This window comes from Aristolochia californica, unplaced genomic scaffold (genome assembly GCF_029961685.1).
Source record: "Aristolochia californica isolate CCGP_79_NKW_82.1479 unplaced genomic scaffold, dmAriCali1.0.hap1 SCAF_12, whole genome shotgun sequence".
In the NCBI taxonomy this organism is placed as follows: Eukaryota; Viridiplantae; Streptophyta; class Magnoliopsida; order Piperales; family Aristolochiaceae; genus Aristolochia; species Aristolochia californica.
The window spans coordinates 30422468-30438875 of record NW_027181793.1 but is presented as its reverse complement, the minus strand read 5'-3'; the positions used below and the strand labels follow the sequence as shown (position 1 = coordinate 30438875).

At 40.7% G+C, this 16408-nt stretch overlaps 5 protein-coding genes across 7 annotated transcripts; 1 reads left to right on the top strand and 4 right to left on the bottom strand.

Moving 5' to 3' along the window:
* Positions 1–307: 307 nt before the first annotated feature.
* On the bottom strand, positions 308–2584 carry LOC137946413 (pentatricopeptide repeat-containing protein At3g14330). Of its 2 annotated transcripts, XM_068792692.1 has the most exons (2): positions 1408–2584; positions 308–1311 (listed from the first exon to the last, which is right to left on the bottom strand). In XM_068792692.1, exons 1-2 carry the CDS (start codon positions 2427–2429, stop codon positions 525–527), a joined length of 1809 nt encoding a protein of 602 aa, XP_068648793.1. In that variant the 5' UTR covers positions 2430–2584; the 3' UTR covers positions 308–524. The 2 variants fall into 2 exon arrangements, with proteins under 2 accessions (XP_068648793.1, XP_068648792.1); XM_068792691.1 differs by having other exon boundaries at positions 308–2584.
* Positions 2585–3063: 479 nt separating this feature from the next.
* Positions 3064–4900, bottom strand: LOC137945948 (transcription factor MYBS1-like). Of its 2 annotated transcripts, none has more exons than XM_068792061.1 (2): positions 4173–4900; positions 3064–3640 (listed from the first exon to the last, which is right to left on the bottom strand). In XM_068792061.1, exons 1-2 carry the CDS (start codon positions 4526–4528, stop codon positions 3355–3357), a joined length of 642 nt encoding a protein of 213 aa, XP_068648162.1. In that variant the 5' UTR covers positions 4529–4900; the 3' UTR covers positions 3064–3354. The 2 variants fall into 2 exon arrangements, with proteins under 2 accessions (XP_068648162.1, XP_068648161.1); XM_068792060.1 differs by having other exon boundaries at positions 3065–3778.
* A 596-nt stretch (positions 4901–5496) lies between these two features.
* On the bottom strand, positions 5497–8702 carry LOC137946043 (GTPase activating protein 1-like). The gene is made up of 3 exons (XM_068792208.1): positions 8089–8702; positions 7268–7363; positions 5497–6021 (listed from the first exon to the last, which is right to left on the bottom strand). Exons 1-3 carry the CDS (start codon positions 8272–8274, stop codon positions 5731–5733), a joined length of 573 nt encoding a protein of 190 aa, XP_068648309.1. The 5' UTR covers positions 8275–8702; the 3' UTR covers positions 5497–5730.
* Positions 8703–9144: 442 nt separating this feature from the next.
* On the bottom strand, positions 9145–11716 carry LOC137946078 (GTPase activating protein 1-like). The gene is made up of 3 exons (XM_068792254.1): positions 11310–11716; positions 9859–9954; positions 9145–9536 (listed from the first exon to the last, which is right to left on the bottom strand). The coding sequence occupies exons 1-3, from the start codon at positions 11421–11423 to the stop codon at positions 9243–9245; spliced, it is 504 nt and encodes a 167-aa protein (XP_068648355.1). The 5' UTR covers positions 11424–11716; the 3' UTR covers positions 9145–9242.
* Positions 11717–12783: 1067 nt separating this feature from the next.
* LOC137946867 (uncharacterized) lies at positions 12784–15431 on the top strand. The gene is made up of 7 exons (XM_068793152.1): positions 12784–13329; positions 13436–13702; positions 13795–14311; positions 14396–14595; positions 14680–14792; positions 14874–15014; positions 15103–15431. Exons 1-7 carry the CDS (start codon positions 12784–12786, stop codon positions 15182–15184), a joined length of 1866 nt encoding a protein of 621 aa, XP_068649253.1. The 3' UTR covers positions 15185–15431.
* The last annotated feature ends 977 nt before the right edge of the window (positions 15432–16408 follow it).

The following is a 16408-nucleotide window of genomic DNA, read 5'->3' as shown; positions in this document are numbered from 1 at the left end:
TGAAAATAAAGCAGAGAAATGAGAAAAAAATGAAATATAAAGAACTGAAAGAGGGAGATTCCACTGGAAGTCTTGCAGGTTAAACGAGCTTCCTCAATCCTGAAACTGATGGTAAATGTAAAAGAACAGTCTTTATTGTCTTATTAAAACTCCACAAATACTCATTCAAAATAGTTTTCCAACGGAATTTGATGTAGGAATGTAAATTCTCTTCTGCAAAACAGCATGCAGTATGACTATGGTAATTAATTTGATAACTTGCAAGTTTACAAGAGGGATTTGGGAGAGGTAATTTATACACCTGGAACCATGTTATTGCACTGGATTGCACTCTCATTAGACAGTAACAAAGAAAATTAAAGTTTTTTTTCACTTGAATAGAGTAAAGAAGAAACCTGGTGGTCCTTTGACAAGGTTACAATGCTGTACTTGACAATTTACAAGACCCCAAGTGAATGGTAAAAAAATGTCCTCCATGAGAATGCCAGAATACCCTCAATGTTTTCTTGTACGCATTACATAATTCACCAATAATCATTGCATGAACATGATCCATCCCAAAAACGGTGAAAACGGTTTGCATCTCTCAAAACAATCAGTCTGTTGGTAATTCTTGAAATGATCTTCATTACGGCATGGCAATCCACACAAACACGAAGATTCTTAGTGATCCTAATCGGCATTTGCTCTCCAGTATGTACAAGTCCAAACACCACAGCCAACCTTTCACTATGCCCGCAGACCCACAATTCTTTTGTGTCCTCGTCAACATCATGCAACACAACACCTGTATCCGGCACATACCCAGCCTTCCTCAATGAATCTGCCAATTCAGACCACACTTTCTTATATTCAGGTGAACTACAGAATCCAGCAGCTCCTCCTGCAACGAATGAATGGACTCTGTTTCCAATTTGAATCCAACTGCATCCTGCATTTTTCTTTATTCCTCTCTTCTTCATCGTATCTCTCACCATCTTCGCATCCTCCCAGCTTCCAGCTTTAGCATACATGTTTGACAGTATAACATAGTTACCTGCGTTATTTGGCTCTAAAAGAAACAAACGCTTGGCTACAATCTCTCCAAGCTCAACATTATTATGAAGGCGACATGAATTAAGCAAAGATCCCCATATGCTACTACTAGGGCTCATTGGCATATTTTCCATCACATCCAATGCTTCTTCAATCAGCCCAGAACGCCCCAAGAGATCAACCAAACATGCATAGTGCTCCACCGTTGGTTGAATACCAAAATCTTTCTCCATTCTTTTAAATAACCTACGGCCTTTGAGAATAGCACCTGAGTGACTACAACAGGATAGCAGGGTGAGAAATGTGATACCATCAGGTCTAAAACAGTGCTTGACCATCTCTTCAAACAGTTTAAATGCTTCATTGACATACCCGTGTATGGCATATCCAGTCATCATGACATTCCATGATGTCAAGTCTCTTTTAACCATCTGAGTAAACACTTGCTGACTCAATTCCAGAGCCCCGCATTTAGCATACAGGTCCATGAGTGAATTTTGCAATGCAGTATCAGGTTTTTTTCTTGATTTAACTATCTGGGCATGTATCTCTTTCCCACTTTGGAGTGCAGACACTTTAACACAGACAGAAAGAACAGTGGTCAGAGTAACCCAACTGAACCCGATGTTATCCACTTGCATCTTTCTAAACAATTGTAAACACTCCACCAAATGGTTCCATCTCGCAAACGCATCAAGCAGAGTATTCCATGAGACTATATTCTTCTCTAGCATTCCTTCAAACAAACGCCGTGCACAGTCCATACTGCCATATTCCGCATACAATCTCAACAATGCATTGTTCACAACTTGATCAGCTTCATTCGCCCCCAGTTTCACTATTTGGGCATGCACCGCTCGTCCGAATTGAAGGTCCAATAAGTCGCAAGAAGCCTTAAGCGCTGCCGAGAATGCATAGTTTCCGATCTGGCCCATCAGGTGACTACACATTTGAGCATAAAGAAGGAGGGTTTTTGTGGGTTGTGAATTTCTCGTGTAGGCAATAAGCATAGCCACCCACAAGGACTGGGCATCCTCCAAGGAGTAGTCATCAAAGAGGTGACGGGCATCGGCAATTTGGCCGCAGACAGAGTACAGAGTGATGAGTTTGGAGATGAGGTTGCGATATCCGAGAAGGTGGGGCCGGGCGAGGAGGTGCCCATGAATAGCCTTCCCCAGTTGCAAGGACCGAGTGGTGATGGCAACGTGTAGGAGAAGAGAGTAACCTTGGAGGTGCAAATCGCCTCTGGAGTCTGAAACAGGAGATTCTACCACTGATAAGGCTTCTGTGACGTCTCTGGGTGTGTAGAGGGTTTTCAGGTTGGACGCATTACGTTGGCGGGTGTTGGTCATTGGGGCGGAAACGACCGTTATGTTGGTTGGAAGAGACAGCATCTCGCCCTCTGTAGACTACGAGCCTGTAGCCTATCTCATTTCAAATCCACTCTCCGGCAATTGTAAAGAGTAAAGAAGAATGAGCCAAATAATTGTCCACTGCTCCTATAGAACTGTGAGTGGTTAGTCGGTGAATCGGTAGGGTAGGAAGAACACTGAAGATGACCCATTCGCTTGGCCAATTGTTCTTCCACGTTGATGTCCTCAGCTTTTAAAACCCAATTAATCATCGATTACGGCGAATACGGGAACGTTAGAAAGATAATCCGTAAAATTTTCTTTTTTGAAAGGAGGCCGGACTTTACCCAGGTTTTCTTCCTAGAAAAAAACAAGACATCTTATTGTAAAAATACTACTTATTTTTATTATAGTCATACTAATATAACCATATCTAATTACATTTTTGCCATCTAATTCAAATCTAATGGCTAAACTTTTTAAAGGAAAAAAAACACCCCACTTATGTTAGGACAACCTCATAGGACTTACTTATCAAATAGAGATGTTAACCATTAGATTCATCTCATCTCAAGAAGGAATCCTTACTAGGGAGAAGGCGTTGGCAAACCACTGACTGTAACCTTAATGAATACTACATTCTTCGGTAGTGGTAACAGGATGACGTCTAGGAACTTCAAAGCCATGCACTAGTAGGGATTTCTATTACGACAAAAGAAGTTCCCAGAAATCTAACCTGTGTGATCAGTTTCAAGCTACAATATTGATGCGAGGGAGAACGGTAATGAGCAAAACGAAAAACATAGGAGTTGTTCCTTCCAGATTTATTTGCTCCATTCAGAAGTTGAAAAATGTTCTGTTACACCTACTTCTAAACACAGTGGGATAAGCTCTATTCTTCTGCTGTAATTGTAGGAACTGATGAATCTTCACAAAAAGCCTTAAACTAGTGGACTTGCTATATCGGCTACTGATGGATCTTTGGAGAGGAGACTGGATAGGCAACAGGCATTACGCAAGGGGCATGGCCTGGAGGTACCATAACAGGAGTCCCAACAGCTGAGACTACTTGCCGAGCAACTGGCTGACCCATGGTGTGCCCATACATGGGTACACTCTGGTGGGAAGAATGCTTTGATGGAGCCATCCCTGTAGTTGCTGGAGAGTTTTGACCAGTTATAGGTCCTTGAGGTGATGCCGCACTTCCATTATTGATGCTTGTGATGTCATGAATGCTTGACCTGCGCCGATCTCTGTTCATGGAATTGAGACGTATGAAATACTTCTGTGCATGGCTTGCTACTTGAGTGGGTGTTCTAGAAATTACAAAGTTACGTGATATACTTCTCCAATCACCCTTCCCAAACTTTTCGAGCCCAAGCAGGAATAATCTGAAATTGAAGAACATATTGCCCAAAACAAGATGAAGAAACTGGCAATCTATCTATCAGTTCACAAACTGGAAAGTATAAACAGTATCACGAAATTTTAATGTGAGGTGAGCATTTTTAAATCAATTATAGATGTGGGCACTGATACTTGAGTCATCAGTCATGTTTCTCATTCAGGAAACTTTGTTTATTGCAGAACTAGTAGATGTCCCTTTAGTCTCCATAACAAGACCTCAATCAGCCCAAGTAAAGAACTACACCAAATCAAACTTAAACAGTACCAGTTTTGTATACACGAATTAATCCGTACTATAAATTATCCAATGCAGGCAATTCATCGAGTAGTATTACAGTATGACAGACGAACCATACTAGTACAAAACAAAATACTGACCGATGCTCTTCTTCCGTCCATGGTATCCCCTTTCGCCTTTCCTGCTCCGCCTTAGAACTTCCCTTCCCCGTTCCATTGGACTCAAAACCGCCGCCAACAACATAATTTCCCTTCTTTTCGCCGGACCCAGCGTCTTCTGAGATATAGCCCGGGATGGGAACTCGGCCGGCCTCGATGGCGTCCACATCTTCCACTAGAATCTCGTAGTGGCGCTTCACTTCCTCGACTGTCTTCCTGGGGACAGCCGAAGCTATATCCTCCCAATTGGGTTTCGAATTCTTAGCAAAATGTGTGGCTATAGCGTTCTCAAAAGCCTTCTCACTCTCTCGGGTCCACCCTCCGACTGAAGAATACATGTTTGGCAAAAAAAAAAAGACAAAAGAAAAGGCAGCTTATAAGGAGAAACGGGAGAGCAGAGCCAAACCATCTTCTTCCTCTTCGGCCATTTGAGATATGTTAGAGCAGAGGGAAAGTAAGTGAGAGGAGTGTGCGCAGGATAGAGAGGGAAGCGTAGGATAAGGAATAAAGGAGGAGGAGGCGGACCAGTTGGGCGTTGTCATATATCATGTGATCTCCTCGTGAGGAGTGGTGCCTGTCTCTGCTTCAGCAGCTCCACTATCAATCATGGATGGTACCACACAGCCAGAGATAGGGGAGAGCGGCGGAGCAAAGGGGACGGCGATTGGGAAACCAGAAAAAGAAAGAGACGGAGAATCGTCAATGGCTTTGATAGCTCATTCTCCCACACTCCTAATCTTCCAATAAATATTTTCTTTTATACATTTTTTAAAGATTTAAAAGTACGATTTTCTCAGTCTGGGGAATTGGATCGCGTCTGAGGAAGCGACGTGGTTCTTTCTCCATTGCAAGTCGGGTATTTTGGTGATTGATCGCGGGGTCCATTATGTCGCTGATTTGGACTACAACGTTTCGCCTTTCATCGCTCTCTCTCTCTTAAAACTCGCCAAGCATAACGCCCACCGAGATAAATATCTAAAGAGTTCCCCAAACACTGGGAACGTTTCCACTTGGGTACGCTTTATGGTTGAACATCTCTTTCTCTTTCTCTTTCTGAGTCGATTAATCTTTATCGCCAAATCCTTCCTGGTCGTGGGGTCTATTTCTGCTTTGGATTTTCAAATATATGGGCGCCACTTGTTTCAGACGAGTCGGTTCTAAGTTTAATACCCAGCCTGAACAAAGAAAAACAGGTCGAATGATTGATGGCACATGGGAACCTTATCCTCTCACGTTAATAACAATAACAACTCGAACATATCATCATATCAGAACCAAGTCTTAGATTCTTGGGATTTTGGACAGATTCTGATCAAACTAGAGAAGGGTCAAGCTCAAGCTCAACTTTAAAGTAAATTGAAGCCAAATGCAACCGTGCGACGCGAGTACATCTTCTCTTTTGTTCCAGTTACATGTGAGAGAGAAAGCTCATGGAAGATCCAATATTGGTATATTACGTCTGTCTCAGATTACAGGGTAGAGATTTGTCAACATTAGAGACACTAAAACCATAGGAATGATGTTATGATTATACTTCAATTCAGAAGGCCTTTCTACCAGGAAGATTGATCCACTGAAGTTGAAGTTCCACCTCCCCACATTCCACGTTTCTCAGTCTAAGACAAACATCTTGAATTATCTTGCCATCTAACCACACAATTCGGCTCTCTTCTGCAAGGCAATTCTGTCGATTTGGTACCAACTTTTCCAGCACTGTACCATTTCCAAGATGTTGCAAGTTCAACTTCACGGTCTGAATGAATGGGAGAATATCGAGTTCGGCATCTCCCATTTTATCATCTTGACTGAATGTATCCTTGTCAAACACCTCCTGCACCCGGTCAACTAAATCCATCAAACATAAAGAAGCAGATTGTTGTTCTCAAACATACAAAAAGAGTTCGCTCCCACTTCTATTCACAGGAACTCCTACATGATAACTGTCTACTGTGAGTCCTACTTTCACCGGTTTAGCTTTCAAATTTATGATTGTAAGTTTTTCCTTCATACCCAGACCATTCATGAATTTATACTCAAATGCACAAGCTGCAGGGACTTAAAAAAACCTACTTGTATTGACAAGTACATGCCAATTTCCTCCTCTTAGTTCTTTCTCCTTTTCCTTCAATCAAAAATGCATGCATGCGTAGAAAACTAAAAATGCTTCTCAACACCTAATGCTTACCAGATTTGACCATGACTATTAGATAACTGAACTATCAAACACGGGCCTACATCTGAGAAAAGTTAGAACAAGATGTTCAGCTGTTGTTTATGTAGGTCACAGGAAGTTAGCCAATGGACCAACTATTTCACATTTGGATGAAGCCACAGTCAGATTAAAGACAGGTATTGTCCATGATATTGCCGATTTGTCAAATAATCGAATTTATCTAAAGGGTAAGTGGACTAGCTAAATCTATGCACAGTAATAGATTTAGCAAACCGTATTAATATGCATTTCTAAGCTAGCTACTATGACAATAGCACATTAGCTAATATGAAGTGATGCATGACTTACTAATACCAGATAAGAACATTAACATCACAAGCTTTGTTGAAAAAATGTTAATGGTTCTCACCACATGGGCACCATTACACAACAAGAAGGGTCTGTGGCGATGAATCATGGACCTGCCGCCTGACCATATGTAGTTCGCCATTGATTTCCAGACATCTCAGTTCCTTTAGAAAATATTTCTTTAATCCACTCTTCACATACTAAAACTACCCAGAGCATGAAGTTCATTCAGGGTTCAACAAAATTTGGCTTCTGCATACTTCTTTAGATTGAAATGACAATCAACCCGCTTCTTCCTATCCACTTTGCAATCAATCTATCTAACTCTCCAGCATAACAACGGCAGCAGTTTATCCTTCCAGGTCTGTTGCTTTGGGTGGGAAGTTCCCTACCTCAAAGTTTCTTAGTTTATGTGTCAGCTAAGTGTTTAACTTTTGAGTGACTATTGGGTTATCTTCTATACATATGCAGTAGGGGTATACTATACAGAAAATTCATGCCAGGTTAGCTTAGAATTTATGACCCAAAAAAGTGATTAAAGTTAGAAGATACTTACAAGCTTGATTGGTTTAATTGGATCAGAAATTGAAAAGGTTAGTTCTTCATTCCACTCAGGATTTACATTCTTCCTCACTACATGAGTCTTCAGCTTCTGCATGAAAGTTTTGTACTCAATTAATGATTGACAGAGAATGACAATAAATGCAAAAATAAAATAAAATTAATGCAAGACTTCCCAATTTATTTAAACAAAGTTGCAGATGAATCAGATAACTCGGCACTTCTCATAAGTAGAGATTAAAACATCCAAAAGTTGTTTGCATCAAATAGTATCTCAAGCTTTATTTCATGAGAAACCCAAAAATAGTTGCAGAACTATAACAGTTTTGGTATTTCTGAACACTGACGATTTGCTATTTAATGGTCAAAATGGATAAATGAACAATCTACTTAAGAAGTCTGTAATGTTGAAAATTTCTGTGTCCATTATTTGCAGTGAAACCTTTTGTCCTCGACCAGAAACTAATAAATTGATCCAAAAACAGTGCTTCGGACAACATTTATAGTCTTTGTTCAACAATAATCAGACCAAGCACAATGTTTGAGAAACTACTTTTGAATATTGACAGTTGCAGTTTAAATTATTTCATTATTATTTTTACATTAATACTATTATTTAAATTATGTTAACAAGAAAAAAACAAATCCTTGAATCCCAAAAGTATCTTCTCATAACCAAGTTCAATAAATTCTCGTTATGAAGTGCCATCAAAAGAAAAACTTGACAAGGCAGGGAGGTTCAGAGTATTTAGAGAATTTATAAAAGCTGCTTTTTCTAAACGTTTCTCCTCAAAATATTGAACTTTGAAAAAGTACCTGTTTTCCCATCCTCAGGACAATGTAAGGATCGCTAGTGTTTAAATCCCTCACGGCGAGGTTTAACCCTTTAACGATCCGGACTCGCAAAAGCCCCATAAGCTGCTCCATGGAAGAGAAGCTCTGGGGGGTGGAACGCACGGAAACAGGGGAGGACACTGAATCAGCCATACCAGTCCCGTCCATCCCTCTCGGAGATGCAATCTAACAAGTCGCAGTGCACCCAGAATTTATTACCAGAATAAAAGTAAATAGTAACGGAAGGTGTTCTTGTCCGAAAATGTTTGTCGCCGGGCTGCTCCTTTTCCCAAAAAAAATTCTTCTGTCGTCAACTTCCATGATTGACCTTGTATTCTTCTGAGATAGCGCGTCTCGAGGCGCAGAGGCGAAAAATAGTCCGAAGATGGTGGAGGTTTGGTTAGGGCGTTGACAGATGTGAGGTGAGCCGATGCTGATTTCGGTTCCTTTGCTTGATCAACTCTAGCCTCCAGGAAGGACTGGAGGCGTCGCCGTGTCGGGTGACTGTTTGGTCGTTCGCGTCCGTTTGAATCCGTTTACCTGCTTTGTTAAAACAGGAAAAAAATCCTCGTGGGAGCTGGCGGCGACATTTTTTTTCCTGCGTTCTGGTAAGCGCCACCAGCGCGACATCTGTAATCCTTGTTCGTTTATGACCTTTCCAACCTCTTGAGTAGTAATATCCCGTCCAGATTTAGAGGATAGCCATTGGTGTCAATTTTTTCCTGTTACTCCACGTTTTCGTTCACAGTTTATTAAATAATTAAAATAAAAAAAATCCTCAATTGTAGTAATTATTTTAATAATTTATATAAATATATTATTAGAAAATATTAGTTACAAAATAAATATAAACTTTGAAAAAATATAACCTATAAGACAAGGCTGCCGTTTGCCGGACCTCCGAAGAGGTTCATGTTAACCGTTTTTATGATAAACAGTTTTCTCATTAATCGTGATCTCAAACTTCTAACACAACTTTCAATAGTTTCACGCACTATACAAAGTCACATAAAGCTTATTGACACTTTCATACCTAAAAGAGAAAATCAAGCTTATTGACACTTTCATAACTAAAAGAGAAAATCCCTATATAACATTGATAACATGACCGTGGTAACCTATAGAAGTTGCAAAGCTCACTTAACATGCCTTTTGCCAGGAAGGTGGAACCATTGGAGTTGAAGTTCCACTTCACCACATTCCACGTTTCTCAATCTAAGACAAGCATACTGAGTCACCTTTCCATCTAACAGCACAATTCGGCTTTCTTCTGAAAGGCAGTTCTGTCGACTTGGTTGTATCTTGTTCAAAACTGTACCATCTTGGGCCCTTTCCAGATTCAATTTCACAGCTTCTATGAAGGGCTGGATATCCAGTTCAGTATCTCCCATACTATCATCTTGGGTGAATGTATCCTTGTCGTATACTTGCTGCACCCATGTCACATGAGAGTAAAAAAATATTAAAAGTTTTTTGAAAATATAAAGCTATACAATAGGAAACACCTCTACAATTCTGCAACAACTTTAATCTGATTCAAGAACTATTAGGAATTAGACGCCCAAATTCAATACTAACGAAAAGAATAATAATCGTAAAATAAAAAATAATCAAGCACGAAAAACACAAGATTTATACAAGTTCGCCTCAAGGTGAGAGTACGTCCTATTTTCCCAGTATAAATAAAAAAGAACATAATTCCCAGCATAAACAAACGAATCGTTAGAGATAATAGAAATTAGAAAGACATACAATTTTGATTGGCATGATCGGTTCAGCCACAGAAAAAGTGAGCTCTTCATTCCACTCGGGATTGACATTATGTTTTATTACACCAGTCTTCAGCTTCTGCACAAAGATTCAAATGAAATGAGAAAGAGAGTTAAACTACAGAGACTTAAAAAAACTGGATGCAGATCCATGAGTACAAATCCAAAATTAACACAATCTAAATTACTCGGTTGCACCTTGAAATAGAAAAGGGTCTCCACAAACTAGTGTTGTTTTAAGATGCGAACATTTTTTTAATCTAGAGAAATATGTTTGTCTTCTTCTTACTGGTTCAACAAGTAGGTATTATGAGGACCCTGTGCTTTAGGCTGTTTAATTCAAAAAAATTGTAGTTTCTTTCTTTAAATTATGTACACATGCTACGGAATGTCAAGCAAATTGAACTGCAAACTGTGGTATTTTCCCCATTATTTCTCCCCAAACTTGAAATCTCTGTCATTAAACCTAGTTGAAAGCCAACAATAGCAATAAAGACCATTAATGATCGAACAAGAATTCATGTTGATCAAAGGCATTGCCACTTCATATTTCAGGCGTCATAGACTCAAATGATTCCCTCCTCTCACACGGTTCCCTGAAGAACTTGCTACCGCTGCATTCTCTGCTATCCCAGAGAATCGCGAGTCCACGACAATGGAGTCATTTCTGAAGCGTGAACAGCGAAGTATGAACAAAAACATTAATGGTTCCACAGAATTCTAATCCAAGTCAGTTGACATTTCAGCTCTAGAAGTCTACGAGGCAGTCTTCTATGGAGGAGCAATTAATGGGGTAAATGAATAGCAGTAATGACACTGACATCGGGAGCTCCGGAAGAAAACTTTCCTCTTCGTAGCATTTGAGGATACACGAAATGATCACCATTTTTAGCCATTCAGACATTTACGGCGTACCATTTTTTTTTTTTTTTTTTGAGGGTGGGGGTACAGAACTGCCGGAACACCAACAAGAAGATTTGCTCAGCAAAAAAAAAAAAAAAGCCTTGAAGAGGAGAAAGGCTACTAGATGTCTCCTCCATTATTACCGTAACTTTACCGTGTACGCTAATACACCAAAAAAGAACACATGTCGACACCTACCCTAGTTGGAAATATTAAACTGGAAAAGATCAGCATGGCTGCTCCAACGCAGCGGACGGAAATTTCTGGACGAATACACATCTTCACCAGCACGGAAAACAGATCTTTGTTGAATTAAAAAAAAAATCTAAACAGAAATAGGCGGGTCCCTTCCGATGTACTCTGTAACGGACAGAGCAAAGGGATAACAGAGATCAGAGGCTTTTGATAAATCAAACTTCAGCGCTGAGCAGAAGCAACGAAGAGAAAAGAAAGTGCGATCGAAGTAGAAGAAACGAAAGAAAAAGAAAAGAGAGAAAAAGAGAGTAGGGGGAAAGAGTAAGATCGACATACCAGTTTATTACCCATTCTGAGGACACAATAAGGATCACTGCTCCTGATGTCTCGGACAGCGAGGTTAATCCCTCTCACCACCCGCACTTTGAGGAGCCCCAAGAGCTGATCCATGACGGAGTTGGAATTGCAGAGAAAGAAGACGAGTGCGGAGAGGAAGGATATATGACAACCACTAACTCCAATCCGGAGACCCAGGTTTGCTCACCAATGTCTCAAGTCTGACCTTCTACTTTTAATACAAATTAATGCTCTCCAGGGACAGCGGACAGCGGGCAGCGGGCAGCAGGCGGCGGGAGGCGAACGGCCCTCACAAAACCCGAAGCTCAAAACTGGAAAAGCCGGCTTTTTTTACCAAATCTGAAGGCAGGTTGGACTCCCCCTCGAGTCTCGAATCGAATGCTTCTTCAATAACAAACCTGTGAATTTATGAAAGAAAACACCTTCAAACATTTCAATCTTACTGCTTAGGGAGACGGGGGTAGTTTTGTAATTTGGATGTAGCCGGCTGACATAATTGGACAAAAACAAAATCAGAGGTAAGATGTCCGTACTCCGAAGTTAGGGGACTCACGAGACACGGCAAAATAGGGCATTGATCCGAGGGCTAACGGTCCTCCACGTAATCATAAGATCCAGGTATGACTCGTTGCTGATCACATGACCCAAAAGCTTGTTAGATCAAGCCACGTCATGCACATTAACAATTTTTATTTATCATGTAAATTTAGGACCAAATCTAGTAACTTCAAAATACGCATGTGTTGCATTAATTAAAAATAAAATAAAATAAAATTATTGAGAAAATCTAAATTAAAAGCGGATATTCATGATGTTAGATATTTAATTTTAATTATTAACATATTTTTATATAAAATAAAATATTTATAGACCATGTCACATAGACACACACGTGTATATACACATATATTAAATGATGAAAATGTATTTTAACAGACTTTATTTTATAATATAATATAAAAATAATGTAAAGGCCCTTTCACATGCTTTATGCTTATAATATAAACTAAAGCTATATAATATATTATGAAAATGACAAAAAATACCCTTTTGGCATACTTGTTATATAATATAATATGGGCTGGTAGGAGTCTGGTAATCCAGGTGCCCCTCGTTTAATGGGCCGGTCCGATATGAGCCCATCCACTGCGCTTCTCGAATCGATCTTATCTAAAGATGCTCTGCGAGAGGAGCATATCCTCGATTTCGAAGTTCAGTCCACGTATTTGGAAAGCGTAGATCCTTAGATAGAACAACAGAAATATCTCAACGTTTGAAACTCACGAGTTCTTCTTACGATCTGAAATAAAATGGCAGAAACCTCCATATAAGATATTTTGGGCGAAGGGAAATAAAATCTTATCAGATTCTTTCCTGGTTCTCATATATCCTTCTCTGTTTTCATCTTCTTGACCTCACTAGAGCAAAGCAAAGCTCAAGGCAGCGTTCATTCATGGCGGCTGCTGCTGCCGCTACTACCTCTACCACGACTCCCACATGGCCGTCTTCAACATTGCATGGCAAAACCACTCACGCATTTCCTAAACAGAAGCATTACCAACTGTCATTTCTACCGACAAGTAAGAGCAGGGGAGGAGCGGAGCTTCTGAGTGCCACCAAGGGCTGGCCGGCGGTTACGTTAGAGGAAGAGGTGGCTCAAATCAAGAGGCTTCAAAATGGTTCAGACGTGCGCGGGGTGGCTATCGAAGGCGAGAAGGGCCGGACGGTGAACATGACGCCTGCGGTGGTTCAAGCCATAGGAGAGAGCTTCGGGGAGTGGATGGTTGATGGACTGGAGAGGTCAGGAGAAGCGACGGAGCGGGAGGTGAGAGTATCGGTGGGAAGAGACCCACGTATCTCCGGCCGGTTGTTGAGTACGGCACTGTTTGCAGGTCTGGCTGCCGCAGGATGTAAGGTGTTCGACATGGGACTCGCTACTACTCCGGCTTGTTACATGAGCACTGTGCTCGCCCCTTTCCCTTACCACGCTTCCATTATGGTAGTAACGCAGCTCTTTTTGGTTGTTATTCCCTTTTGTTTATCTTTTTTATCGACGTGGGACTATTCCTTGTAGGTTTAATCTATTTTATTTCTTAACGATACAGATGACTGCCTCTCACTTGCCGTATACTCGGAATGGGCTGAAATTTTTCACTCCCAAAGGAGGGCTAACTTCGAGCCAAGTGGAGGAGATATGTGATCGGGCGGGACACAAGTACGCCAAGAGGCTTGTGAGCGCAGCTGCTACAGTGAACCCCATGAAGCCCAGCAGAGTGAACTTCATGACGACTTACGCTCAACACCTGCGTAACATCATTAAAGAAAGAGTCAACCACCCATTCCACTACGACACTCCTCTAAAAGGATTTCAGGTAACATTTCAATCGTCTCAATTACCCAACTTTCCTCCTATTGAAATGAAGCCAAAGGGGGGACTGATGTTGCCTTTTCTTGTAACCTGCAGATCGTGGTCAACGCCGGGAACGGCTCCGGCGGGTTTTTTACATGGGACGTGTTGGAAAAGCTCGGAGCAGACACTACGGGGAGCCTGAACCTGGAGCCAGATGGGATGTTCCCAAACCATATACCAAACCCGGAGGACAAGATAGCCATGGCACTCACTAGGGCCGCCGTCTTAGACAATGGGGCTGACCTTGGGGTGGTGTTCGATACAGATGTAGACCGGAGTGGCGTGGTCGATGAGGCCGGCAATACTATTAATGGAGATCGACTTATCGCCCTAATGTCGGCGATCGTATTGAGGGCGTACCCGGGGACGACAATAGTAACGGATGCGAGAGCCAGTGTCACACTGACTCGATTCATCACTAGTAGGGGAGGCCACCATTGTTTGTACCGTGTGGGCTATAGGAACGTTATTGATAAGGGTTCGCAGCTCAATAAGGATGGCATCGAAACACATTTGATGATGGAAACCACAGGCCATGGAGCTTTGAAGGAGAATTACTTTCTTGATGATGGTAATACTGGAATGGTGAAGTAGAAAAGAGAAACTCCAAGGGGAATTCTGTTTTACGTTTTTTTTTTTTTTTTTTTTTAACCAGGTGCGTACATGGTGGTGAAGATCATCATAGAGATGGTGAGAATGAGGCTTGCAGGACAGAATGAAGGAATTGGTAGTCTCATCAGTGAGCTTGAGGATCCATTGGAGTCAGTGGAGCTAAGGATGAACATCGTTTCACTCCCACAAGACGCAAAGTCGAATGGAGCTGAGGCAGTAGAGACATTAAGAAAGTATATTGAGGTAACACAGTAAGAACCCTGTTTTTGATCATCTCGCCTCTGTTACTTCAACTAATCTCGTCATAATTCTGTACTTAATTTCCAGGATGGAGTGATGAAAGGATGGGAATTAGATTCCTGTGGAGACTGTTGGGTGAGCGAAGGCTGCCTTGTGGACTCCAATGACGAGCCCGCTGCAATTGACGCTCACATGTATAGGTAAGGCAATCCAACTCTGTAAATTACTCATGGATTTGTGTTTTTATTATTATTATTGATCGCTCTGAAAATATAATGCAGAGCCAAGGTTTCCGATGAAGAGAATGGGCAATATGGATGGATCCACGTCCGACAGAGCGTTCATAACCCAAACATAGCTCTAAATATGCAGTCTTCAGTCCTCGGAGGCTGCCAATCCATGGCGAGAGCTCTTCTACACAAGTATCTAGTTTTCTTCTTTCTTTTACCTGAAAAGAAGATTTCAATACCAACACATAAATAGATTTCGCTCTTCTCTTGATATTTTCAGGTTTCTTCTTCCAAGTGGATTGGGCAATATATTAGACGTTAGCCAAGTTCAGAGTTACGCAGAAATGGGATCAACCAGCTGATATTGAGATACGCAGCACTGGAACTCAAGTCCATGTATATAGGGTTCTGGAACAAAAACTGCAAAATTGAAATCACCCATCCCAAAAGATCGTCTCTCCTTTACTGTTCTATTGATGCCATGTGAATTGTTCGTAACCCAGTTCACGGAAATGTAAATAAAGATGGATTCATCATCGACGCCACCAGCAGTCTGGTGAGAATTTGTTGCTCTATCAAATTAAAGAACTTCATCACATTTCAAGGAAAGTATGGGCTCAAATAATTTTTCTAAGAAAACGATTACGATTATGTGCTTCTTGATTTCTGGAGTATTAGAATCGGAGCTGAGAGTGCACAATCTGGTGTGAATGAGGGGATGTCATTTCTGGGTTAGGATGATTAATGACGGTTGGTGTTGGCAAAATAACTAATTGATGATCATGGGTGACGGATATGGAGGGATTTCCCCAATTGTTTAGAGACGTTTCAAAAGGATCATTCGGAAGATTTTGGGATTCCATTTTAGACATTTTGGCTAGATTTATTGAGTTTAGAATCAACATTGATCTTGGGAAATTGGATGACATTTTCTGGAACGATTTTGAATTGATGTTCAAAATCAATTACTGGTAGGTGGGAGGTTGTTTCTGCCAGGTTTTCCATCTGAATCCTGTATTTCTAATCTTTGCGTTTCAGTGAAAGAGAAACATTAAATAATCTTCGACTGTGAGAAGAATAAGAACAAAACCATTATGACACCTATTTGGCCAAGATGTTCATTCCTTTCAAATTCCTCCTAAAAGTTCCAAACAATCTCAAAGATTTATATGTTTTTTTTTAAATAAAAAAACAAGAACAAAATAATATCATTAAAAATATATAGGACCAAGTGTCAGAAGCAAGATCAACCAAAGCAATGACCCAATGATTCCTACTTGTGGTATATTTATAACTCATAATGTTAACTGCGGAGAAATGAGAAGTATACATATGAGCAAATACAATTTGACCAACATTTCCACAATTTAGAGATATAAAAGACCAAGTGAAGAACATACTTTGAAGTTGAATTAGTAGGATAAATAATAAACCCGTTATTCCTTATTAGTCATAGCAGTGTAAACTCATCATCTTAAAAAAGAACATACGACTCTATGCCCATAGACCAAATTCTAAATACCTTATCAGTTGGTAAAGTGAAAGACAAATAAAAGAACTTGCCGCACCAAGAGTCTGAAACCTGA